Consider the following 25,996-nt stretch of genomic DNA (forward strand, 5'->3'; position numbering starts at 1 on the left):
AATATATGACGGGCGTTTAGACCGCGTGTCGTCTCTCCACTAACGAGAGAGTAGGTTGTATCTTTAGGACTCTTCACTGTATCCACCTGAGACCGTTATATGTCAGTAAGAAGCCAACGAATGAGGTTCTACACACATCAGCATCACCGCAGGTGTATCTGCAGCAGCACTTTGGAATTTACACCGTACGGCATCGGCACCGCACAATACCTGTGCGCACGGTAAGCATGTACTATCATTTCTAATCATATTATACTCATATGGAGTTGTTTAGAGTTGCAGCTGCAAGATGGTCTATTTAAGTTCATTTTATTCTTAATTTTTACAGATCTACTTGCTTATATTCGCACAAAGTTGGAATGTAAGTCTCATGCGTACGTTTATTTTTGCATTTCATGAAAGCCTATTAGCTAACCATAAAGCCTATCCAAAGATGGAGATATTTGTTTTTTAATATGTGATTGTGCTATTTTTCCTGATCAAACAGAATTTTGGATGATAGATAGTGTTACATTAGATATTAGTCTATCGATACATGTTCCACTTTACAAAGTTGACCTCGTCTGAGGTCATTTCTGTACAGATTACTACCATTTCTTCCACTAGGTGATGCGCTTGTTCTTTATTGTTGTCCATATTCTGGAAGGGAAATTTAAAGGGGAAATCAGCAATTGCTACATCCATTTTTGAACTTATAAATAATTGATTTGTACCTATTGATTCTTGAATAATATAACTTATAAATGCTTCATGGGCTTAGTTTAACTGTAGTACCCCATCAGAACCCGAAATATAAGATTGTTTTACTCCAATGTTTGTAAACAAAGTAAATGTAAACAAACCCTATATAGCCCCAAAACATGGTTAAACATGGCTAGCATTTTGATATCATAGATTGTCAGTCCTTGCATTTAATATATATATATATATATATATATATATATATATATATATATATATATATATATATATATATATATATATATATATATTTATATTTATATTTAACCAGGTAGGCAAGTTGAGAACAAGTTCTCATTTACAATTGCGACCTGGCCAAGATAAAGCAAAGCAGTTCGACACATACAACAACACAGAGTTACACATGGAGTAAAACAAACATACAGTCAATAATACAGTTGAAAAATAAGTCTATATACAATGTGAGCAAATGAGGTGAGATAAGGGAGGTAAAGGCAAAAAAGGCCATGGTGGCGAAGTAAATACAATATAGCAAGTAAAACACTGGAATGGTAGATTTGCAGTGGAAGAATGTGCAAAGTAGAGATAGAAATAATGGAGTGCAAAGGAGCAAAATAAATAAATACAGTAGGGGGAGAGGTAGTTGTTTGGGCTAAATTATAGATGGGCTATGTACAGGTGCAGTAATCTGTGAGCTGCTCTGTCAGCTGGTGCTTAAAGCTAGTGATGGAGATAAGTGTTTCCAGTTTCAGAGATTTTTGTAGTTCGTTCCAGTCATTGGCAGCAGAGAACTGGAAAGAGAGGCGGCCAAAGGATCAATTGGTTTTGGGGGTGACCAGAGAGATATACCTGCTGGAGCACGTGCTACAGGTGGGTGCTGCTATGGTGACCAGCGAGCTGAGATAAGAGGGGACTTTACCTAGCAGGGTCTTGTAGATGACCTGGAGCCAGTGGGTTTGGTGACGAGTATGAAGCGAGTGCCAACCAACGAGAGTGTACAGGTCGCAGTGGTGGGTAGTATATGGGGCTTTGGTGACAAAATGGATGGCACTGTGATAAACTGCATCCAATTTATTGAGTAGGGTATTGGAGGCTATTTTGTAAATGACATCGAAGTCGAGGATCGGTAGGATGGTCAGTTTTACGAGGGTATGTTTGGCAGCATGAGTGAATTGTTGCGAAATAGGAAGCCAATTCTAGATTTAACTTTGGATTGGAGAGGTTTGATGTGAGTCTGGAAGGAGAGTTTACAGTCTAACCAGATACCTAGGTATTTGTAGTTGTCCACATATTCTAAGTCAGAACCGTCCAGAGTAGTGATGTTGGACAGGCGGGCAGGTGCAGGCAGCGATCGGTTGAAGAGCATGCATTTTACTTGTAAAGGGGGAGAGGTAGTTGTTTGGGCTAAATTATAGATGGGCTATATATATACTTGTAAAGAAGAGCAATTGGAGGCCACGGAAAGAGAGTTGTATGGCATTGAAGCTCGCCTGGAGGGTTGTTAACACAGTGTCCAAAGAAGAGCCAGAAGTATACAGAATGGTGTCGTCTGCGTAGAGATGGATCAGATGCATCCATAGCTCTGTCTGTGAATTTGAGAGTGGTTACATTTCTCCAGCCCCATCCTTCTGCTTTTTACCAAAACAGGGTCAGAGAGGTGCTTTATTATTGTTTCTACTGCTGATTGCCCATTTAGTTTTGGTTCCATTTGTTGGAATGGCAACTTTTTTGAATGGTGATTGTTGTCTTCAAAAAAAATGGAGTTAATGATGTGCAGCCTCAGATATAGATTTGGTTGGAATTTTGTTAGGCATATTGGAGTAATGCATCTCGGAGATAAGCGAATTTTGATTGCACAGTGGCACTTTGGTTTTCACAGTATATGTTATTTCATCTTCCCAGTGTCCTTGTATATATATATGACTTCTTGTTTTAGTTGGTTGCTTAGCAGCTTAGTGCTTTTGTTTCCCTTTTGTAGATGAATGAAAGGCATGCAGTGGTAAAAATATTGCACTTGCCAAAGTAACCTATACTTTCATGTAGAAATGTAGTGATCCAGAATTAGCATACCTAAGCTCCAAATGAACTAAATGACCCATACCTGTTATGCGTGTTCCCAATTTCTGTCTCCCTATGCCTCTCTTTCCCTCCTTCCCCTTTTCTGTCTTTCTCCCCTCTCTCTTCCAATCCCTCTACTTCCCCCTCTCTCTCTCTCACACCCCCTCTCCATTCTCCCCGCTCTCTCTCTCCACCAGTGGGATAGGGGGTGTTGGTGGTCTATGAATGTGGTCGAGCGTGCCCCCCACCACAACATCTGCCTCTGTGCCTGTGGGGACTATGCGCTGCACAACCCTGAATGCACTGGCCGGTGGTTTGCGAGAACAGGGAGGGGGGTGGAGCAGCAGCAGGGGGTCGAGGGGGGCGCAGCATGCCGCCTCCCTTCCGCATTGCTGTGCTGGGGGCACAAGGCGTGGGCAAGACTGCCATCGTGCAGCGCTTCCTCCACGATGACTACAGCGAGGCGCCCACCCCGGCAACCAGCCGTGCCCGCCGTGTCCACCTGTCTGCTGCTGTGCTCAATGGCCACGTGCACGACCTGCAGATCACCGACTATCCTGCCATCACCAGCTTCCCTGGGAACTCAATGCAGGTACTGTCCCACTAAAGCACAACAGTGATGGGAACTGATGTGTGTGGCAGGTTAGACATTGTAGACAGGTGAAAGGTCCATTTTAACATCATGACATGAGGAGAGGAAGGCACTTCTGATTTGATGCTGTGTATGCACTGCTTTGATGCCTAGCAGTCCCTTGAAAGTGTGTAGTCAGCAGCTTTGTCATTGGGTTAGAAAAGCGGACAACCTGCTCTCTGTATTCACCTAGGATGTCACATAAAAAGGTAGAAATCTGTTTTTATCTTTACTCAAATATCTGATATTCTCAGATGAATGTATTATACAACACAGGGCTCTCCTGAGAACACTGTTATAAAAGGGATAAATTAGATGGGGTTATTACTCTGTCCAGAAGATACTGCTAAAGCAGATTTTATTGGTGTGCTCGGTCTTGACTCTGTCTCGGACAGTGAGGACTCGTAATTTCTTCCCGAGACCAGCGGAGTAAATAACGAATAATTATCAGCTTTCATTCAGTCAGCGCATAAAACAGCCTCACCAGGCCAAATATATACACTCCTTTCTTGAAACATTAATATCTTAACAGCCTTTATATATATATTGTGACAGGTTCGTGATTCTGAAATGACAGCAACCGAATTACCTGCGCATTATTGTATGAGTGCACTTTTTGTAAAAAAAAAATGTAAAAAATTAAAAGGGCCAGTGATGTTGTAGAGGGTACACGAATATTTAAACCGTTTACCCAGTTTTTTCATTGGGCATTGTTTATAATCCATTCTGATGAGTATCAAAGTGGTGTAGTGAAGGTATACGACGTATCAATTATGTAGTACAATAGAGAAATCATTCACAAAGTAGTTTACACAATCGCAAAGCAAGTGCAGTGTATTCACATGCGCGCCAAACAGTCTAGTTTCAGCGGAATATCATCTGCATGCAGCAAGAGTGGACAGCTCTCAACTGGTTTTGGCATGGAGCAGCTCCCAGAATAATGACATTGGTAGCGTTAGGGTAGAAAAGACGTTTCAATCCAACATATCTACCAGTAAATACTAACTAAGGCAACAATGGGTACAGTGGCGGTTCTAGCTTGTATGGCTCCCTGGGCCAAAAAAAAAGAAAAAGCACCATTCTGCACTAACTAATTTTTATTCAGACATTTGGAACAACACAAATAAATTATCATAACATTTAAAACTGTATAAATATAAAAATATATACAAAAATAACTTGTAAATATCAAAAAGACAATTAGAAAAATAATTGTGTTGATTTGGCACTCCAGCATCAATACATTGCCCATCCCCCAACACTGTCAACAGAGTCAAGACTAAACCAATTCACCTTGGTGGTGTGCAGACTGGTTTTATATTATTCTTAATGATTTCGCACAAACCAGAAAAAATGCAACAATATGTCTGTGAAATTATATATTCACAGTATTATGAATGAATTGTGGTTTATTTGGTAGCATTTTGTAGTGTGACTGATTTTACTAATTGCATTACTACTGTACAAAGTTAGAGGTGTGCTATTTGATAGATTCCCCCGCTCCCCCTACCTCGGGCTTCCAGTGGGGAGACCTGAGATCAACCAACCCCCGCCTCCCTCCCCATCTCGTACTTCTGAGTGAGAGACCTTCCCAGGCAGTATTCTTCCTAGCTCACGAACTAGAATCAGAGCGTCCACAAGGTTATTTGACCCACAGTCCCACACAATTGACCCACAGTCCTAATTGACCACCCCCCGTTCCGCCCACTGAATGGGTATACAAACCAGGTATTGAAAAAGTTTAGTCTGAAGTGTTGGTTAGTAGGCTATTTGTGATGTGCAATTGTCATCATGCACTGTTTGCATCAGGCATGTAGACATGGATGGGCCTGGGTGGACAGAGGCCCAACCACTGCACCCAGGCCCAACCACTGGAGTCAGGCCCTGACATGCCCACCCAATCAGATTGGATGTGATTTAAGCATTGTTGTGGACTTAGACCTTCACATTTTTGTATTTTTCTATATATAAAAAAAAGAGCGATTTTGTGAGTGATTTTTTTCTTAGAATTTACAGGAAAACTCATTTAAAAAAAAACAAATTTTCACTTAGGGTGCCTTTCCTTCGCTGGGTGGGCCGTTTGGGAACTTTTTGGCACAGAGTATTCTCACTTCTCCAGGCACCACCCCATAGGGCCGATGGAAAGACAGCAGTCAAACACAGCATGATGTTAAAGGATAACCATAAACTCGTACATAATAAACCAGTAGGTCTCCATCATAAGAAAACAAAAACACAACCATTAAGCATTTCCCAATCAAAATGTACAACTATTACTTCCCATTGAAATGTTTAGCACACAAAGTAACCAGAGACCTAAAGTTTAAAGTGGAGCTGACAGCGTTTGAACTACTTTGCAGTTATGAAACAAAAAGACAATCATAAGTCAAAAATATCAAATTCCCTGTTATGCCACAAAACCAACTTTATAAGAGGTTTTAAAAATAGGTACTCTTTGACTCTCAGTTCCATGACGTACACTAAGGCATTGTAGAATGTAGATAGATGCAGTTAAATGCATGATTAATATAATTCACCAATACATTTCTGGAGAGTCAAAAAAATATTGCTATCAGGTTGTAAATCACAGCTGGCCTGGTACATTGTTTGCTGCCTCCATTCGGGATGCACTGTTCGAGTTTCAATGACTCAATATTCTGGACAAAAACGGACTAATGTAACTAAGGCTGGTAATGTCAATACAATTAAACTAGCAAGGGCAATGATCACAAGTCAGTCATAACATGGCTAATAGGCTAGCGTATCTATTTATGTAGCAAGCTAAAAACACAGAGCCTAACGTTAGCTAGATATTCTCCTAGCAGCTAGCTAGCAAGCTGTCATGTCATAACACTGGAGGAGTGGGTGAGTGACTGAATTTTCCCCTCATCGTTTTTCGGTGGCTATACATACACAGCTAGAGATGCAGGAGTCATTTGGTTAGTTAGCAAGAACCTGAACGACTGTTATACAGTTAGCATGTCTCTTGCATTGGCAAATTCACTCTGGCTATCTACTCGGATTTGAGAGCCCTCTCATCTGAATGTGCCAGAGGACAGAACAACTGATGAATTTACCAACATGCAACACCTGTTGAATATGACGGGTGTCAGTAAACGCAGGCAAAAAAAGTAATAGTTAGTCAAGAAAGCACTAGATGACATGTAAACAGCCTAACCAACTCTGTTCTCTCATTTGTGTCTGGAAGTAGCAAGCTAGCCAACTTTAGCCAGTTAATTGAGTGCTTGGTTGGGACAAGCATGCATTGGCAGGGAAGCTGTAAAAGGATGAGGAGGCTACAATTCTCCATCGTTTATCAGTGCAATTATGACGGCCAACTAGCTGAAAAATTGAGATGTTTTATCTAATGTTCCTTTGTTAGATTTTAGCCTATCTTGCTATGGCTAGCATTAGTTGTTGCTCTTGTTGTAGATGCACATAACTGAGGGAGAGAGAGCCTACCTTTTCATGTTTTGTAAGATGACCGTGGTGTTTACATATTTGTAGAAATCCATTCTGGTTTATTTTGTGGCTTTTGACAAATGTGTTCTAATGATCGAAAGTCGCGCTGTTGCAACTGCCTGTAAACACACAGTCCAAAGTTCAAAGTGAATGATGTCAGGCCCGTGTGGCAAATGGCTTGTTTGTATAAAGGTCTACTGTAGCTCTGATTGATAACCCCCTGATCTGTGTCGATGGTCCCGGCACATCCCTTTTCCCACTCTACTGCGGTAGAATTATCACAAATGCCTTAGAATGTTTGGGAATTCTGGATGCTAAGAATTTATGTAAAATGTGAAAATGACCATACCTAAGTGGTCACGTCAGAATGTTTTTTAAAAAGTGTAATATTCTCCCTGTGGGTGTATATGAACAGATTCCACGTTGCTAAAATGCTGTCAGTTCCACTTTAAATGCAACAATGTTTCACACACAACTTATTTTCAAAGAGATGGCTAACAACATCAAGCACACTGTAATAAAAAAAAAAACACACAGTTCCACTCACCAGATGATGATCATTTGAAACGTAACTTCTTGTTGAAAGTTATTCTTGAAAAGGGAGACGCTAACAAATTAGCAACAACCTCCTCTTTGATAAAACCTGCTGCCACTGAAAACTAGCCAACAACAAAAGCTAGCTAGCTAGACCGTGGTAAAACTACTGCTCACTATTGAGTAGTAGTGACCTGTTGACCTTTAAGAAGGCAGAAGTTTCCATTCTTTTTTTACTAATACAATTGAATGGCAGATGCCTTTATATAACTTCTGATGGCCTAGCCAATGGCTGACTTAGCTAGCTCGATGTATCCCCCAGAGACAAGCAAAGAAAAATCCTGATTGGATTTGTTTATTTTCAGTTTTAACCTTTTCCTTTCCAACAAAAACTGATGAGATTAAATTAGAGCATCATTGAAAATAATCAAATAATTGTCATTATTTCTATATTATTATAATCATTATTTTATAAATCCTTAGCCCTTCTCTGAAGGCTCATTGTTCCCCACTGTGTTTGGCTTAGTAATAATTTGTAGAGTGGCTCTATTTTCCCTCAGCAGCAGGGACTATTCTGAATGTCTAAAGAATCCATATGTTGTTCTGAAATATGAACACAGAAATACTGGACATTTTGAACTCTTATGGTGGTGATTTACCAAAATTACAATCATGGTCTTGAATTGGACTCGCATTTTTCTGGTCTCGGACTTGACTTGGTCTCGGACCCCTTGTTCTCCTCCCGGTCTTGGTCTTGACTTGGTCTCTCCCACCTCCGGTCTTGATCTTGAATCGGTCTCGCTTTAGGTGGTTTCAAACACAACACTGGCAGCTTTGCAGTCATAAAGTTTGAATGAAAATTGACCTTTCAATGCACCAGAGATTTCTCATCACGTCTAGACACAATTTTACAGTCACAGAACAAAATATTGAACTGAAACTGTTCAATGGAACTGAGACCTCAGAAAATGTAATTACTAGTTTGGCTTACTCATTTAAAGAAAGTAATATTGTGTTGAAGTCCACATATTAACCACAGTTTTGGGTATAACTAATCAAATTTCACACTCAATTGATAATTTATAAGATAATCAGTGTTTTCATTTGCAATGGAGAGGTGCTTGAGGTCTTTTTGAAAAGCTATGCAAGGCAAGCACTAGCTTGCAAACAATATTTCTCACAGCGAGGAGCCAATCATAAAGCAGAAATTAAAATTACAAAAGAGAGCAGATTGTGTTTTTGTCATATTGACCAGAGAGTATGCTATGTTGCAAGTAATTTCAGCAAATTAACTAGACTAACATCATTCTGAAAAAAGTGTACAAAAGCTGTGCGTGGATAGAATAGGTGAAAACTATTTGTCTCCGTGCCACTATTTAAAATAAATCTTTCCGTCACATTCAAAATGTATCAAACAGTGCATCTGAGTATTACCAGACAAAAAGGTACTGCTTCCTAATGAGAGCCTTCCCCGTGTCTTCTCTTCTCCCTCCTGTCTCCTTCCTTCCTCTTTCTACAATTCTCTTTCCTATCCTCTCCCCCCCCTCCTCCAGGAGTGGACAGACACCTGCTGCCGAGGTATCCGCAGCGCTCACGTCTACATCCTGGTCTATGACATCTGCTGCTTCGACAGCTTCGAATACATCAAGACCATGCGCCAGCAGATCCTAGAGACCAGGTGAGGACACGGCTTGCATGCCAAATAGGGCCCAGCTCCGGCTGGCACCAGCTCTTTGAACTCAGCCGTAATTATGGCTCGCTATGAATAGAGAAGCCTAGGCCGCAATCAGGAGCCTCCAACGCCACACTCACATAGAACATTTATTTAATATTTGGACTGAAATCAACATGAGTGGCTCAGACTGCCAGGGTCAAATGTCTTCATAATCACTTCGGCTTCTCTTCACAATCCCTCCATTGTCTTTTTTTAACCTTTATTTAACTAAGCAAGTCAGTTAAGAACAAATTCCTATTTTCAATGACGGCCTAGGAACAGTGGGTTAAACTGCCTGTTCAGGGGCAGAACGACAGATTTGTATCTTGTCAGCTCGGGGATTTAAACTTGCAACCTTTTGGTTACTAGTCCAACGCTCTAACCACTAGGCTACCCTGCCGCCTCTTTTATTTGTTCTATTGAATTCTGTATTTTTTAGATGTTGTTGGAAGCGAATGCAGTGTGGACTGGTGTGATGAAAACAGTTAACAACACCCACTTTATAGACACTCACAATAGACACTCAACAGATACTTGTTACAAAACAAGTATTTCACAGTGGTTATCTTACCATGGTAAAAAGTTAAGTCACAGTTTGATAGAACTGTGGATGAAATGTATCCAGAAACATTAGATTATTTTTTAACAAACCACCCCTCTTGGCTCTGGGCTTGAAAAAAAATCAATAACCATTCCTTGCGAATCCACAAATTTCATGTCAGTAGTGCTCGCTTGCTTTTCAGGTCGATACATCTCTCCCAAACCAGGCAGCTGCTAAACCAATTCTGTGTCATATAATTAGTCAAAGCAATTAGCGCAAACCATCCCTCCTGGGAGCCCAGATAGCTTTAATCAGAGAGACTGTGTGTCCTAATAACAGGGTTGGGAAACAAGGCTGGTGTTTGTCTTAGACTGATGTCAGTGTGGGATAGTGACATGATGTGATGTTTGGAGGGACGAACGTGTGATACGTGTCAGGGGAGTGGAGATTGATTCTGAGAGCCATTAGCTTGCAACCACATGACTTGTCGTTGTGAGGCAGCTGATGACCTTGGTGGCAAACACGTGTTTAATTTACAATGAAATCATCTTCACACCACCATCTCTCTTGCATGTCTCGCTCTCACACACACAGAGGGAGAGATGGGTTGTTTAATATCATCTCCAAATCTGCTAATGAGCCAGGGACTAGACTGACAGCTGGCTGGCTGCCTGGGACTAGACTGACAGCTGGTTGGTTGCCTCAGCTGGTTGGCTGAGATTTTTCTGCAATGTACTTAATGTATGTACTGCTATTGTAATAAAGAAGTTGTAATATCTAATGTAGTATAAAAGATGTCTAACTTAATTGAAATTCTTCATAACACACCATGGTGAAAATTTATCGAGGCATAGGATTTACTGTAGGTTTGACCCAACCAACCACCTTGGCCTCAGTTTTGAAAAGTCAATAAGGCTTCCTCTTGAATCCACACATTCCTCTTCTTGGCACTGGGACGTGAAAGTGGACGTCATAGCTGTTCTAGTGGTGACAGTAGGGGCAGGGTGTGTGAATGTGAGGCCGTCAATCAGTGCCCACTCTGACAGCACCACATTGCCAAGGCCATACAGAGGCTAATGGTGTCAGTGACCGGTCCTGTCACAGCCATTCATCTCCCAGTCATCCATTTATTGGGTGGGCTCGCCCAGTTATGATTATGCACAAATCATTTGATTTGTTAGATTTACGTGCTGTTTTGCAGTACATGCTTGTAAAATCAACATTTGGAGCAGTAGGCTACATTCTTTTGAAATCAATAAGGAACTGACAGTTGAAGAAAAGCCATTTATTTTTTAGGGAAAGAGGGAACTGTCACAAGAACTATCATCATTTCAGGAGATAAGGAAGAGACAAAAGCTGAACACAGAGGCCTGGGATGGGGAGAGGAGGGTGACACCTTGGATCTTACTCACATATCTGACAGATACGGTGCATTCGGAAAGTATTCAGACCGCTTGACTTTTTACACATTTTGTTACATTACAGCCTTATTCTAAAATGTATGAAATAGTTTTTCCCCCCCTCATTCTACACACAATAGCCCACAATGATAAAGCAAATACAGGTTTTTAGAAATATTTGCAAATGTATATAAAAAATAAATATCACATTTTCATAAGTATTCAGACCCTTTACTCAGTACTTTGTTGAAGCACCTTTGGCAGCACACCCGTATTTGGGGAGTTTCTCCCATTCTTTTCTGCAGATCCTTTCAAGCTTTGTCAGGTTGGATGGGAAGGTACGCTGCACAGCTATTCTTTAGGTCTCTCCAGAGATGTTCGATCGGGTTCAAGTCCGCTCTCTGGCTGGGCCACTCAAGAACATTCAGAGACTTGTCCCGAAGCCATTCCATTGTCTTGACTGTGTGCTTAGGGTCGTTGTCCTGTTGGATTTTTAACCTTTACCCCAGTCTGAGGTCCTGGGCGCTCTAGAGCAGCTTTTCATTAAGGATCTCTCTGTACTTTGCTCTGTTCATTTTTCCCTCCATCCTGACTAGTCTCCCAGTCACTGCCACTGAAAAACATCCCCACAGCATGATGCTGCCACCACCATGCTTCGTCGTAGGGATGGTGCCAGATTTCCTTGGCACCATCCCTACTGTTTTATCAGACCAGATAATCTTGTTCCTCATGGTCTGAGTCCTTTAGGTGCCTTCTGGCAAACTCCAAGCGGGCTGTCATGTGCCTTTTACTGGGGAGTGGGTTCCGTCTGGCCACTCTACCATAAAGGCCTGATTGGTGGAGTGCTGCAGAGATGGTTGTCCTTCTGGAAGGTCCTCCTATCTCCACTGAGGAACTCTGGAGCTCTGTCAGTGACCATCAGGTTCTTAGTCCCCCGATAGCTCAGTTTGGCCGGGCGGCCAGCTCTAGGAAGAGTCTTGGAGGGTCCAAACATTTAAGAATGATGGAGGCCACTGTGTTCTTGGGGACCTTTAATGCTGCAAGAATGTTTTGGTACCCTTCCCCAGATCTGTTTCTTGACACAATCCTGTCTCGGAGCTCTACGGGCAATTCCTTCAACCTCATGGCTTGGTTTTTGCTCTGACATGCACTGTCAACTGTGGGACCTTATATAGACATGTGTGTGCCTTTCCAAATCATGTCCAATCAATTGAATTTACCTCTGGTGGACTCAAATCAAGTTGTAGAAATATCTCAAGGAAGATCAATGGAAACATGATGCTCAATTTCAAATCTCATAGCAAAGGGTCTGAATACTTATGTAAATAAGGTATGTCTGTTTTTAAAAAACGGTTTTTGCATTGGCATTATGGGGTATTTAAAACATTTTTTTAGATTAAGGCTGTAATTTAACCTTGTGACTAGGGGGCAGTATTTTCATTTTTGGAAAAATAACGTTCATGTAGTAAACAGGATATTTTGTCAGGACAAGATGCTAGAATATGCATATAATTGACAGCTTGGGATAGAAAACACTCTAAAGTTTCCAAAACTGTAAAAATATTGTCTGTGAATATAACAGAACTGATGTTGCAGGCGAAAGCCTGAGAAAAATCCAATCCGGAAGTGCCTCATGTTTTGAAAGCGCTGCGTTCCAATGCGTCCCTATTGAGCAGTGAATGGGCTATCAACCAGATTACCTATTCTCTGTATTCCCCAAGGTGTCTACAGCATTATGTAGTTTTACGCATTTATGTTGAAGAATACCCGTAAGCGGCTACATTACGCAACTGGTCACCTGATGGCTCCCAGAGTGACTCTCGTGTAAAATACAGAGGTAGCCATTATTCCAATCGGTCTTACTGAAAAACCAATTGTCCCGGTGGATATATTATCGAATTGATTATAAACAACGTTTGCCATGTTTCTGTCGATATTATGGAGCTAATTTGGAATATTTTTGGGAGTTTTCGTGACTGCAATTTCCGGACGATTTCTCAGCCAAACGTGAAGAACAAACGGAGGAGCTATTTCGCCTACAAAAATAATATTTTTGGAAAAAAGGAACATTGGCTATCTAACTGGGAATCTCGTGAGTGAAAACATCCGAAGCTCATCAAAGGTAAACGATTGAATTTGATTGCTTTTCTGATTTCCGTGACCAAGTTTCCTTATGCTAGGCTATCGATAAACTTACACAAATACTTGTCTAGCTTTAGCTGTAAAGCATATTTTGAAAATCTAAGATAACAGGGTGATTAACTAAAGGCTAAGCTGTGTCAATATATTTCACTTGTGATTTTCATGAATAGGAATATTTTCTAGGAATATTTATGTCTGGTGCGTTATGCTAATTAGAATCAGTCGATGATTACGCTCCCTCATGCGGGATGGGGAGTCACTTTAACAAAATGTGGAGAAAGTAAATGGGTCTGAATACTTTTCAAATGCACAGTATACTCTGTACACACACTGTATACAGAACACGCACCATGAACACTCACCACAGAAACACAAGGTTTATCCGACTGGATAAAAAAATTCTAAACACTCCAAAACCTATCCGACCGGTCAGAGGCATCCGCATGTTCCTAAAGTACACCGTTGCCTCATTTTGTATCACATTCCAATGATAACTGGGTGGGACAAAAATGCAATTCCAGAATGTGGCCCCGTACCCAGTGAAAGTTGCACCCCTTGTTTTTGGTCATGAATAACTCCAAACAGAAATGTCCCTTAATCCTCTCCCTACGAAGACTTCCTGATAAAACGGCTTAATCAGTTTTGGACAGAGTTGGCAGGGCAGGGGATTTGAGAACGCTGCCTCAATAGCATCAACTATAACTGGGGTACAAATCTGTGTCAGTCATAGCTAAGCCTTGATGTGATGCTGTGTTTCTGTTCAAATGACCACAGAAAAGCAACCACTGTGTGTTGAATACTTAATGCTTTAGATGACCACAGGTGTCTTACCTCTCATTCGGTGTCTCTTTTCCTCTCCAGGGTGTTGGGCACAGGCGACATGCCCATCCTGGTCGTGGGGAACAAGCGGGACTTGCAGCGGGGGCGTGTTATCCCCCGCCACAACATGTCCGACCTGGTGAGGAAGAACTGGAAGTGTGGCTACGTGGAGTGTTCGGCCAAATTCAACTGGCACGTGCTTCTGCTGTTCGGGGAGGCTCTGCGCAGTGTGGGCTGTGCCCGCTGCAAACACGTCCATGCAACCATCCGCTTCCAACGGGCACTAAGAAACGAACGCTGTGCCCTCATGTGATTTACTCAGTGACGGTGGGTGCGCACCAGAGTGGCATTGGTACAGTAAACCGCCCTAGGACCACCATGGCTGACCACATTTCTGTCCTGTGAAGCTACAGTATTAACATGTAACAGCCCTCTGACTTGATCAGGGATGGAGAGTACCACCCTATCCATATTTGATATTTTCTTGATTTGGAGGCAGCTAAACCAACCCCTTGCTGTAAAAATTCTGAACTCGTTCAAGTACACTAAAGGAACTTTCCAGCATCTGGGAGTCGCTCCAGACAGACAGATTGGCTTACGTTGTTTGACTCACCTGGACGTTGATCGATGTATGACATTGCTAATGTCAAAGCCCTGTTTGGAGTGGGATTGAGGTTGACATCTGCTGATGCATTCTCTCTGCTCGGATGTCTTGAAGGTGCACACTTGAGCATATAATCCCCAGAGGTAGCTATACGAATTCCGTACACAAACCCATCTCAATTAGTCCTCTGAAACCAAAACAGCCAACCATAGGGAGAATTCTGTTAAATGGAGTAATCCAGTCCACCTTTACGCTCCATTCGCAAACAAACAACTGTGTACATACTAAAATCTACAACTATAGAAGCACATAAGGGTGTTTATATACAAACAACTCAGACCAAACCCCCTATATGAGACTGTTAATGATATACTGTAAAAAATAAGGTCTAAATGTAATAAAATACTTGAGGCTAGACGTGGTTGCCAACATATCGGCCTGTTCAGGTCCTCTGAACTGCTAAATACAGCAATAAATGAACATGCCATGCTTGAATGTTAGTAACCTTTGGTAAAACATAGGAATAAGGGGGAACAAAATGACACTTGTTTCCTGTAAGGTTGTATTCAATTAAATGTTTTATTCATTTTTATTTCACCTGGTAGGCTAGTTGAGAACAAGTTCTCATTTACAATTGCGACCTGGCCAAGATAAAGCAAAGCAGTGCGACACAAACAACAGAGTTACACATGGAATAAACAAGAGTACAGTTAACACAATAGAAATAAAAAAAAGTCTATATACAGTGTGTGCAAATGGCATGAGGTGGTGAGGCAATAAATAGGCCATAGTAGCAAGTAATGACAATTTAGCAAATTAACGAGTGATAGATGTGCAAGTAGAAATACTGGTGTGCAAAAGAGCAGAAAAGTAAATAAAGACAATATGGGGAAAGGAGAATACAATGCAGATACAGCTAGCCTACATGACTATAGCCACTTGTTTGAATTAAACTAAATTAGTATGGTACTATAAGAAGATAGTGATAATAAACTGCCAGTTGCAGCAGTGTTTTCTGTTTTGGACCAATCACATTCCATAAGGAGAGCCTCAAATGCCTAACAGCCCTCAAAATCAGAGTCAAACTACTTTTGTGACTTTAATCAGCCTGTTCCTGAATAAATAAATAAAAATGTTATATATGCTGATGAGCTAGCTAGCTGTCTATGATTAAGTTGCTCTGTGTTGATGTGAACCTATAATTACGATGGAGTCCTCAGACATCCCATTCTCTGGTCTGTTTCATGAATACATCATAATTTGAGCATCCTTCTTCAATACTTCAGAGGTAGGTCTGTCTGGAACTCTTACATGGTCTATAGTACATAGCCAGAGAAACTCGACAGACTAACAGTCTCAAAGACCACTGCCTTGCATGGTTGCCCTTTACGCCATAGGTCAGATTTACTTTTCCCTCCTCCACTCCTTTAGTCACAGACCTGCATAATATCTTACTACTTTCGTGACTTGTGATCATTACACATTCCAATAAAACATTTTATTTTCAGGATTCTCGTTTAATTTCCTGAGGTCTCTCGCTAAAGGCCCTTTCTGATGAGAACCACTAACCTGGCATTGTGAGGTGTCTAATATCAGTATTGTATTCAAAGATATCTACTGGAGGGCCATCTTGAACCTGAGGGCCTAATAAGAAAATACACTAGTGGTGAATTACTTTAATGCTATAATCAAATCAAATTGTTCAACAAACTTAATAGGTGCTTGTTTTGAGAAATTAAGTTGCTGAAAAAACAGAATTTGAGTTAAAGGCTACCGGATGCTGATCCCTGATATGTCCCAGTGTGTATTGTTCGTCCCTAGTACAGCTCATCCCAGTGTGTCAGTATCGCTGGCCGGCCCACAGCCAGTAGAGGTAATTGAAGGAGTCTTTCTAGTAGAGACTGAGGCGGCGAGGAGCGTGACGTGTGTGCAAGCGGATGGGGAACAAGCACAGCTGCTGTAGTGTGACGGGCTGCAGCTCTGACAAGGGCTATTAATAGCTCCAGACTTGATTTTCCAAGCAGCATTTTGCTAGAGGGGTATATAGAAGTCTGCAGGCTACAGCCATAAACTCAATATACACAAGGTGACTGAGACAGTATCTTAGGCTAAGTAAAGCAATCAAAGGATGCTAAAGTAGCAACCCGCGGAACTGTAAACGAGAGGGCCACTCCTGAGAAGCAGTCAATAAAAAAATAATGCCTTGAATGTTGATTAAACACGAGCGCTGTCAAAAAAAACCAACATCTATTCAAAGTTAATCTGTGATTCAGCTCACAATCATGAAAGGGAATCTTTTATTTAAAAAACAAAAAACCTATCGATCAGCAAATGAGTTTGTGGCTTCAGCCACCACATTGTGTGTTAATGTCTATTTCGGTTTGTGGATGTGTGTTTGCAGCCTTATATAAATACAATGGCTCTGAATTTCAGCCATGCCTCAATACCTGAGTCTGTGGGGGTCTGGGTGAGGCTATCTGCTTATCTTTTGTGCTCTGATAGAACGGATCCTGGAGTAACAGGCAGCAGCTGTGAGACGCTCGGATGTGTCTGATATTAAGGTCTGAATGCTTCTATTCTCATTGCTCTCCAGCTGCCCGCTGCCTGTGTGTGTGTGTTGCTCCCTGGTTCCCCATTTAAAAAGAGCATTTGGAAAGGAGCCGAGCGCTGCTCTGAAGCAAAATTGAAGTGGAAATCTGACCTCCCACCAAATAGATTTCCCTTACAAATAAAATCACAGGGAATTGAATACATTCAACTGTCGGAGAGGGAATAGAGGAGAATTGTGATGGAGAATGTATATTTTCTATTGGAATAAAGACATATGATTACCATAGCATTGAAGAAAGTTTTGCATTAAAATAATTGTCACACAATGTAGTGGAGTGCACACAGAATAAGTAATAAATTGAACCAAAACTGAGCATTATAGTTAAACCTTTATTTGTTGAGGTGAACGCTCCACTGAATGCAGATAATCTTTCACCACTACTTTGTGTGGTCTGATGCATTAATTCAGCTTTAACCAAAAATAAATGTAGTACAGTACCTGTACATTACCATCCAAATAGAGTATTTTTCCCTTGAGTACCTCAATTTGCTATGGAAGCGAAACGTAAGGGGTTAGACTCGGGACTCTTGCTCTGGGTCCTCTACTGTCACCGGTTGAAGCATTTGCCACTGCCTTAGCCTCACTGTGGCTTTGTAGCCATGCTGCCTGTAGCTCTGATACATTTCTGTGGAACCCTGTGTCTGCCTGCCTGGGGGAGGTGTGTGATGCTCGTCTAGGTGTGTGTCCCCCTTCTGGACCCTCCAGGGTCCCCCGCAGGTTGACCCCCTTTGTAGGAGATTGGGGTGGGGATTCGTGAGGGCTTCTTGCCTGGCCTGTAGTCGTGCCTTGGCCGGAGCTTCAGCTTGTAGATGGAGGGCACACTCTCTGGTTTCTTCAAGGTTCTCTTCTGCCTGAAAGACCCATTCCTTGGTTTCAACAGGCTATCAGGACCTGTTATGGTAGTGGCTCTGGAGTTCACTACAAGTGAATTGGCGTCTGTCACCCTGCGCCTTATGCTAATGCTAACTCCATTCCCAGAGTCCGGTGAGAAAGTAGAATCAGCGGGCAGCTCTTTGGACTCGACACCGGAGCCCATAGAGGACCAGGAGCTGGTTACACAGGCTTTGGCCACTTTGAGGTTTAAGCTGGAGTTCACCACCTCTGTGTTGCTGCAAGTCTCCCTAGCTCTAGGGCTACCAGAGAGTGTTTTCACCCAGCTCTCCACACACACCTTTTCCAGCAGCCTATTCCCTTTGGAGAGCTCAGTGATGACTGCATCAAAGCTGGCCTCAACTGGATGTGTGGCATAAGAGGCTGAGGTATGTGGAGATGGTTCGAACCCAGCTAGAACTGTACTGAATCCACCATAATCGTTCTCAGCGATATTCTGAGATGGTTGGTATTGACCGTTTTGCTTGCGTTTTCTATCATCTGAGTCGACGCTGAGCTGCTGGAGGTTGGACAGGATCTCGTGTTCCAGACTCTGGTACAGACTGGCCTCCTGGGCTGGGCTGATGGGGGGAGGGGTAAACAGGTAAGCATTGTCTATCGCTCTGTCTCCTGCCACAAAGACTTTGCCACATAGTTCTGGATGCTCAGGCTCTTCAAGGCTCACCACAGTGCTTTTGTGAGAAGCCTTGTCATTGACAGGAAAGCCAAATGCAGTCTGTCTTGTCAGGCCCTGCATTCTCTCATGGTTGGAGTCGCTGTGTGAAGGGTTGGTTGTGATGTCATAAGGGGTGGGTGTCTTATTTGGATCCCTCAGATTTCCTCCAATGGGTGTGAAGGGCCTGACTTGGCATTCCCCAGATGATTCTTCCCAGAATGTTTTGGCTGGACAGAAGGTGCGAATTAAATCGGGGCTCTTTTGAAGAGTATCATTGTTTTCAGGTTGCTGGATAGGGATGGTGGGTTGTCTGGGGCAGACAGGGGTATATCTGGCGGGTGGGGGTTCTGTGCTGTTGCCACCCAACATGGAGCTCTGCCTGAGCTTAGAGGCAAACTGAGACTTAGTCCAGGTTTGAGTAAGCCCATTTTCTGGGCTGGGCTGGAGCAGGGAGGATTGCTGCCCAGGGGACCTGTAGAAGACCAGGGGGGTTCTAGGCCTCTGAGCCTGGGGCTTAGTCTTGGGCTGGGGCTGAGGTGTGGAGGAGTGTTGGATGTACCGAGGCAGGCTGCTGGTGAAGCGGGGGGCATGGGACGAGCGTGTGGCCTCTCTGCCTGTCCTCATGGAAGAGTTGAGTGCTGCGTCATCATTACGCCCAGACTGGTGGTGCTGGAGAGTGGGTGTGGAAGCACTCTGTCGCAGTCTGAAATAGCACAACAAAATCACACTCAAGTTTTGATATGTCACTGCGTATCCGATCTCTCCAAGGTGACCTAAATAACTACCATTATTAATTTGTTAATGCAAGTTTGCACATGAGTAAGTATACAGAATAAAAGTTGTTTCCAGGCTTCTCTACAATGTAGCCTACCAAATCCACTTCTGCAAACTAAAAACAAAGGCTGCAAAAACAAACAAAAGCTGCTTAAACTAAAAATTATTATTTAAAATAGTTACCTTTATTTCACCAGGCAAATCAATTCAGAACCAATTCTTATTTACAATGACGGCAAGAGGCAAAATGCCTCCTGTGGCAACGGAGATTAAACAACGTAATACAAAACGAACAACAGACAGAAGACACTGGCAACAGCACAAATTAGAACAGCAAACAAACAGTGGATGTGTTTGTGTGCATCTTACTTCACACACATCTAGCCTAGAGTTTTCTGCTTTCACCAACTGTCTCGGTCTTGTATTGTTTAGCAATAATATGTAATAATAATATTGTGTTAAATGCAAAAACTGTCACGTAAAAGGCTGTCAGAACGCACTACGTTACATATAAGGCGCTCATAGTTACTCCCTGGTAGAGAGCAACACTGAAAATGTGATTAGGATTTTAACGAGACAGCCAATATCTTTATTTTGTCATGTTGTAGACCCAGCGATATGACAGATGCAGAACGTAAACAGCACAGAGGGTCAATTTCCACAACAAAGAGTGTTGAAGCATGAGGCTCAACTTCACTGATGTTTTGGTCCGATGGCTCACAAGCTGTAAGAGCTTGAAGAGAACAGGTGCACATGTGCAGATACTGTGTGTGACAGCGAAGTCTTGCATCTCGCTCATCTCAATATCTGCGGTGCTGTTCGTGGCAACGTCATTTTGCTGAGTCTACCTTTAAGTGGGCCTATATAATGCTATTGTGCTGTATTTTCTTTGTGATTTGCTTGAAGTTGATGAACAGCACAACATCTCTGGATGTATGCTATGGCCAAAAATGCTATGCATTTTAATTTAAAACTACAGTAAGGTACATAATTGTTACCCAGAAATGATTTGATAATGAGAAGTTTTATGCTATGACCAAAAATGCATACACCTAAACTCAGCAAAAAGAAGCATCCTCACTGTCAACTGCGTTAATTGTCAGAAAACTAGTAAATATTTGTATGAACATAAGATTCAACAACTGAGACAAACTGAACAAGTTTCACAGACATGTGACTAACAGAAATGTAATAATGTGTCCCTGAACAAAGGGGGGGTCAAAATTCAAAAGTAAGTCAGTATCTGGTGTGGCCACCAGCTGCATTAAGTAATGCTGTGCATCTCCCCCTCATGGACTGCACCAGATTTGCCAGTTCTTGCCGTGAGGCGTTACCCCACTCTTCCACCAAGGCACCTGCAAGTTCCCGGACATTTAGGGGGGGGAATGGCCCTAGCCCTCACCCTCTAATCCAACAGGTCCCAGACGTGCTCAATGGGATTGAGATCCGGGCTCTTCGCTGGCCATGGCAGAACACTGACATTCCTGTCTTGCAGGAAATCACGCACAGAACGAGCAATGGCATTGTCATGGTGAGCCTGCAGGAAGGGTACCACATGAGGGAGGAGGATGTCTTCCCTGTAACGCACAGCGTTGATTGCCAGCAATGACAACAAGCTCAGTCCGATGATGCTGTGACACACCGCCCCAGACCATGACAGACCCTCCAACTCCAAATCGATCCTGCTCCAGAGTACAGGCCTCGGTGTAACTGTCATTCCTTCGACGATAAACGCGAATCCGACCATCACCCCTGGTGAGACAAAACCGTGACTCATCAGTGAAGAGCACTTTTTGCCAGTCCTGTCTGGTCCAGCGACAGTGGGTTTGTGCCCATAGGCGACGTTGTTGCCGGTGATGTCTGGTGAGGACCTGCCTTACAACAGGCCTACAAGCCCTCAGTCCAGCCTATCTCCGCCTATTGCGGACAGTCTGAGCACTGATGGAGGGATTGTGCGTTCCTGCTGTAACTTGGGCAGTTGCTGCCATCCTGTACCTGTCCCGCAGGTGTGATGTTCGGAAGTACCAATCCTGTGCAGGTGTTACACGTGGTCGGCCACTGCGAGGACGATCAGCTGTCCATCCTGTCTCCCTGTAGCAGTGTCTTAGGCATTTCACAGTACGGACATTGCAATTTATTGCCCTGGCCACATCTGCAGTCCTCATGCCTCCTTGCAGCATGCCTAAGGCACGTTCACGCAGATGAGCAGGGACCCTGGGCATCTTTCTTTTGGTGATTTTCAGAGTCAGTCGAAAGGCATCTTTAGTTTTCATATCTGTGACCTTAATTGCCTACCGTCTAAGCTGTTCGTGTCTTAACGACCATTCCACAGTTGCATATTCATTAATTGTTTATTGTTCATTGAAACAGTGTTTAAACCCTTTACAATGAAGATCTGTGTAGTTATTTGGATTTTTACGAATTATCTTTGGAAGACATGGTTCTGAAACAGGAACGTTTCTTTTTTTGCTGAGTTTATTTGCTTGCCATGCTATTGTGCAATAGATTAATTAAATGGACAGAAAATGTTATGTCATTTTAGAATATTTCCTAGCCTGGAGTTTAAGTACCTGGAAACTCATTACAGAATTTGAGAAATCAAAGCAAAATAGAGCTGCTACATCAAAATCCAAGTCTACAGAGGCTGCAGGACATCGTTTCAACCAGTGATAGACAAAGATGACCACATACTTTTTCATGGACAGTCACTGGTCATCCTCATATCCTCAAACTAACCTGGATAGAAGGTCTGTAAATCTGTCAGTGATTTTACATTCTCCGTGAATTCTGCAGCATAATGCTGAGACTGAAATATGTTGAATAGACTACTGAAAATGATCATCTAGAGTATACCATACCGATAATATAAACTGTAGAAAAAAAACCAAATCTAATAAATCTGTTAATTTGCACATCGTTTCCAAAAGCAGGCTGCCCACAGATACCTCCTGGTGTAGTGTATGCTAACATATGCATCCCTACAATCATTATCCACATAATTATAACTCCAGTGACTGACTGTGCTGAAGTAGGCCAGCTACAATGTTAATAATACATTGTGGCGGCATGACAAAGTTGATTCATTTTAACGATCTAACATGTAGTGGGGGACGTTAACAGTGAAATGATCCAACACAATAAAACGGGAATGTAAAACTATGTGCAGCACGGAGGGAGGTATTGAGTCACATTATCACAATATAACAGTCATGCATGAGGACGCACGTTTTAGACAATTCCTTTGCAGATTATGTAATTTCACTCTTTGGAAAAAGCTAAAAGAGTAATTTAAATTTAAGTTACAAAACACATTTTGCTTGATGCTCAAAAATACAGCCTGTACTGCACTATGTTCAACACCAGTGAAGTGTAAACAGACTCCGTTCAAATTATTCATGAACATAATATGCTACCACAACAAATGAAACTTAAAATTTAGTCTGACAAACTACATTCATTTAAGCCAACATCCTTTTTCTTGAACAAAAGTAGGTTTATGTGGGCAGTCCTTGGATCTGTACTGCAGTGTTTGCTTTGTTAATGCCTTAAACACTTATGGGGCTCTCAGACAAGGCCATAAGGTCCTAATGGTAAGAGGGTTCTGCACTCAGTCCTCTAACATAGAGAGTTAGAATGGCACTTAACACCTGACAGAGCAAGGTGACCCATCTACACGGAGTATAAAAAAAACATTAGGAACACCTGCTCTTTCCATGACCGACTGACCAGGTGAACACAGGTGAAAGCTATGATCCTTATTGATGTCACTTGTTAAATCCACTTCAAATCAGTGAAGATGAAGGGGAGGAGACAAGTTCAAGAAGGATTTTTAAGCCTTGAGACAATTGAGACATCAATTATGTATGTGTGTCATTCAGAGGGTGAATGGGCAAGACAAAAGATGTAAGTGCCTTTGAATGGGGTATGGTAGTAGGTGCCATGCGCACTGGTTTGAGTGTGTCAAGAACTGCAACGCTGATTGATTTTTCACTCTCAACAGTTCCTGTGTGTATCAAGAACTGTCCACCACCCAAAGGACATCAAGCCAACTTGACAACTGTGGGAAGCATTGGAGTCAGCATGGGCCAGCATCCCTGTGGAATGCTTTAGACACCTTGTAGAGTTCATGCCCCAACAAATGGAGGCTGTTCGGTGCACAAAAGTGGGTGCAACTCAATATTAGGAAGGCGTTCGCTGCTGATGCCAGACAACAAGCGAGGGCTTTTCAAAATATGATGTATCCTTTTTACATCCATCAATGAACAGGTAATCTAATAATGTAGTTAAATGGCGGTGATCAGCACTAATAACAAGGTCCAGGGGAACCAAGCTGTGTTAATGATCCTGTTAGGTTCAAACTGTGCTTAAGGTCAGTGTGGCATTCACTGATATATTATGTACCCTGGTACTGAAAACCACCCATGAATGTGATTTTACAATCAATTTCAACACCCTCAATGTCCATCATTGTCTTTAATAGCATTATCATCAATATTACTAATATTTTCATCAATATCATCACCATTATTCTCTTACCTGTTGGAAAAGGTAGTCTTCATCTCCCTGGAGAACCGGGGGCCTGGGTCAGGAGAGAGGGACGATCTGTTAGGGGAGCAAGAGGCTCTGAGCCCTGTGTCTGGTGATAGGGAACCCCTTGTCCTGGCTGGCCTCAGGCCCCTGGGGGAATAGGTGGAGGGGGCTTCGGAGGGGGTCCAGAGGACGGGCTGGAAGGGGGTCTGGTCGTGGCGACTCATGATCAGCATGGTAGGCATGGTTGGACCCTGGCCGTCTGGGCGCCCCGGCAACCTGCCTTTGATCTCGTGGACCGGCGTGCCCGGGCGCTGAGCCAGCTTATGGGCTGAAGAGAGATGAGAGAGGGATGGAAATCAAGAGAAGAGAAGAAAACAAAGTCTTCATCTGTCACCAGTGTTACAGGGAAGCTGTAAATATCCCAGTAAATCACCAAGGTGAAAATAAAACGTAAGATACAGGATTCATCAGCACATAATTTGAATGGTAATCGTTATTTAAAGCACTTATTTGCGGCATGGTGATCTTGTTAGGAATGAAGCACAATTTATATAACTTGTTTTTTTTTCTCACTGTATTTTTAGCTGAAGTATTTAACCTCCGATAGATCTTATGAATACCAATTAGGTTTATGGTTGCAATGTCAGTGCCTGTCACAATTCATATTTCTGCATTGGCGTCAACTCTTTCCAATCTCTAAATTTGGGGAATAAAAGACCAGCGCTCATCAGCTGAAAGTAGAGGTTAAGCTAATGACTGCTCCTAACAGAAATGTGTGTCTATATGACAAAATGACAATCACAGTCCACCGTCCTTCCACTCTGGCCCTCTTGGGGCTTTATTTTACAAGCCTGGTGAGGCAGGAGAGATTTTACACAGCCCCAGGAAGATGTTAGGGATTGGGGGTATATTGGTTCGCTAATACAGGACTAGTAAAGGCCCAGTGAACTACTTGTGTGAGAGAAAGAAAAAAAGTTCAGCACCCTCAGCACCCCTATTTCCTGCGGCTATGATGTTACATGCCTTTGGTTAAAAGCCGACCGTGGAGAGGAGGCCAGCAATGCTTCAGTTACATTCACTACATGACCAACTCATTCCAAAATCATGGGCATTAATAGAGTTGGTCCTCCCTTCGCTGCTATAACAGCCTCCACTCTTCTGGGAAGGCTTTCCACTAGATGTTGGATCATTGCTATGGGGACTTGTTTCCATTCAGCCACAAGAGCATTAGTGAGGTTGGGCATGGATGTTGGGCGATTAGGCCTGGATCGCAGTCGGCGATACAATTCATCCCAAAGGTCTTCGATTGAGTTCAGGTCAGGTCTCTGTGCAGGCCAGTCAAGTTCTTCCACACCGATCTCGACAAACCATTTCTGTATGGACCTTGATTTGTGCATGGGGGCATTGTCATGCTGAAACAGTTAAGGGCCTTCCCCAAACTGTTTCCACAAAATTAGAAGCACAGAATTGTCTAGAATGTCATTGCATGATGTAGCAATAAGATTACCCTTGACAGGAACTAAGGGGCCTAGCCCAAAGCATTAAAAACAGCCCTAGACCATTATTCCTCGTCCACCAAACTTTACAGTTGACATTATGCATTTGGGCAGGTAGCGTTCTCCTGGCATCCGCCAAACCCAGATTAACCTGTCGGACTGCCAGATGGTGAAGCGGGATTCATCACTCCAGAGAACGTGTTTCCACTGCGCCAGAGTCCAATGGTGGTGAGCTTTACACCACTCCAGCCGACACTTGGCATTGCGCATGTTGATCTTAGTCTTGAGTGCGTGCGGCTGCTCAGCCATGGAAACCCATTTCATTAAGCTCCTGCTGAACAGTTCTTGTGCTGACGTCGCTACCAAAGGCAGTTTGGAACTCGGTAGAGCGTGTTGCAGCAGAGGACAGACGATTGTTACACACTACGTACT

The 25,996-nt window shown here is 42.7% G+C and overlaps 2 protein-coding genes across 3 annotated transcripts in view; one reads left to right on the plus strand and one right to left on the minus strand.

Annotated features, from left to right (window-relative positions):
• LOC110533579 (ras-like protein family member 10B) lies at positions 1-17,455 on the plus strand. 2 transcript variants are annotated; one of them, XM_021617932.3, is made up of 4 exons: positions 1-221; positions 2,958-3,352; positions 8,941-9,065; positions 14,046-17,455. In XM_021617932.3, the coding sequence occupies exons 2-4, from the start codon at positions 3,059-3,061 to the stop codon at positions 14,314-14,316; spliced, it is 690 nt and encodes a 229-aa protein (XP_021473607.2). In that variant the 5' UTR covers positions 1-221; positions 2,958-3,058; the 3' UTR covers positions 14,317-17,455. The 2 variants fall into 2 exon arrangements, with proteins under 2 accessions (XP_021473607.2, XP_090042391.1); XM_090186265.1 differs by lacking the exon at positions 1-221 and adding an exon at positions 1,449-1,572.
• The window catches only part of gas2l2 (growth arrest specific 2 like 2), a 17,287-nt gene continuing 6,458 nt past the window's right edge, over positions 15,168-25,996 (minus strand). The window contains exons 5-6 of the mRNA XM_021617940.3: positions 24,075-24,396; positions 15,168-19,467 (exon numbers count right to left, since the gene is read on the minus strand). Of these exons, the coding sequence (XP_021473615.3) occupies positions 17,892-19,467; positions 24,075-24,396 (1,898 nt within the window). The 3' untranslated portion in view covers positions 15,168-17,891. The remainder of the gene's footprint in view (positions 19,468-24,074; positions 24,397-25,996) is intronic.

The sequence above is a fragment of the Oncorhynchus mykiss genome, chromosome 10, assembly GCF_057628025.1.
Source record: "Oncorhynchus mykiss isolate SJ-2025 chromosome 10, ASM5762802v1, whole genome shotgun sequence".
Lineage (NCBI taxonomy): Eukaryota > Metazoa > Chordata > Actinopteri > Salmoniformes > Salmonidae > Oncorhynchus > Oncorhynchus mykiss.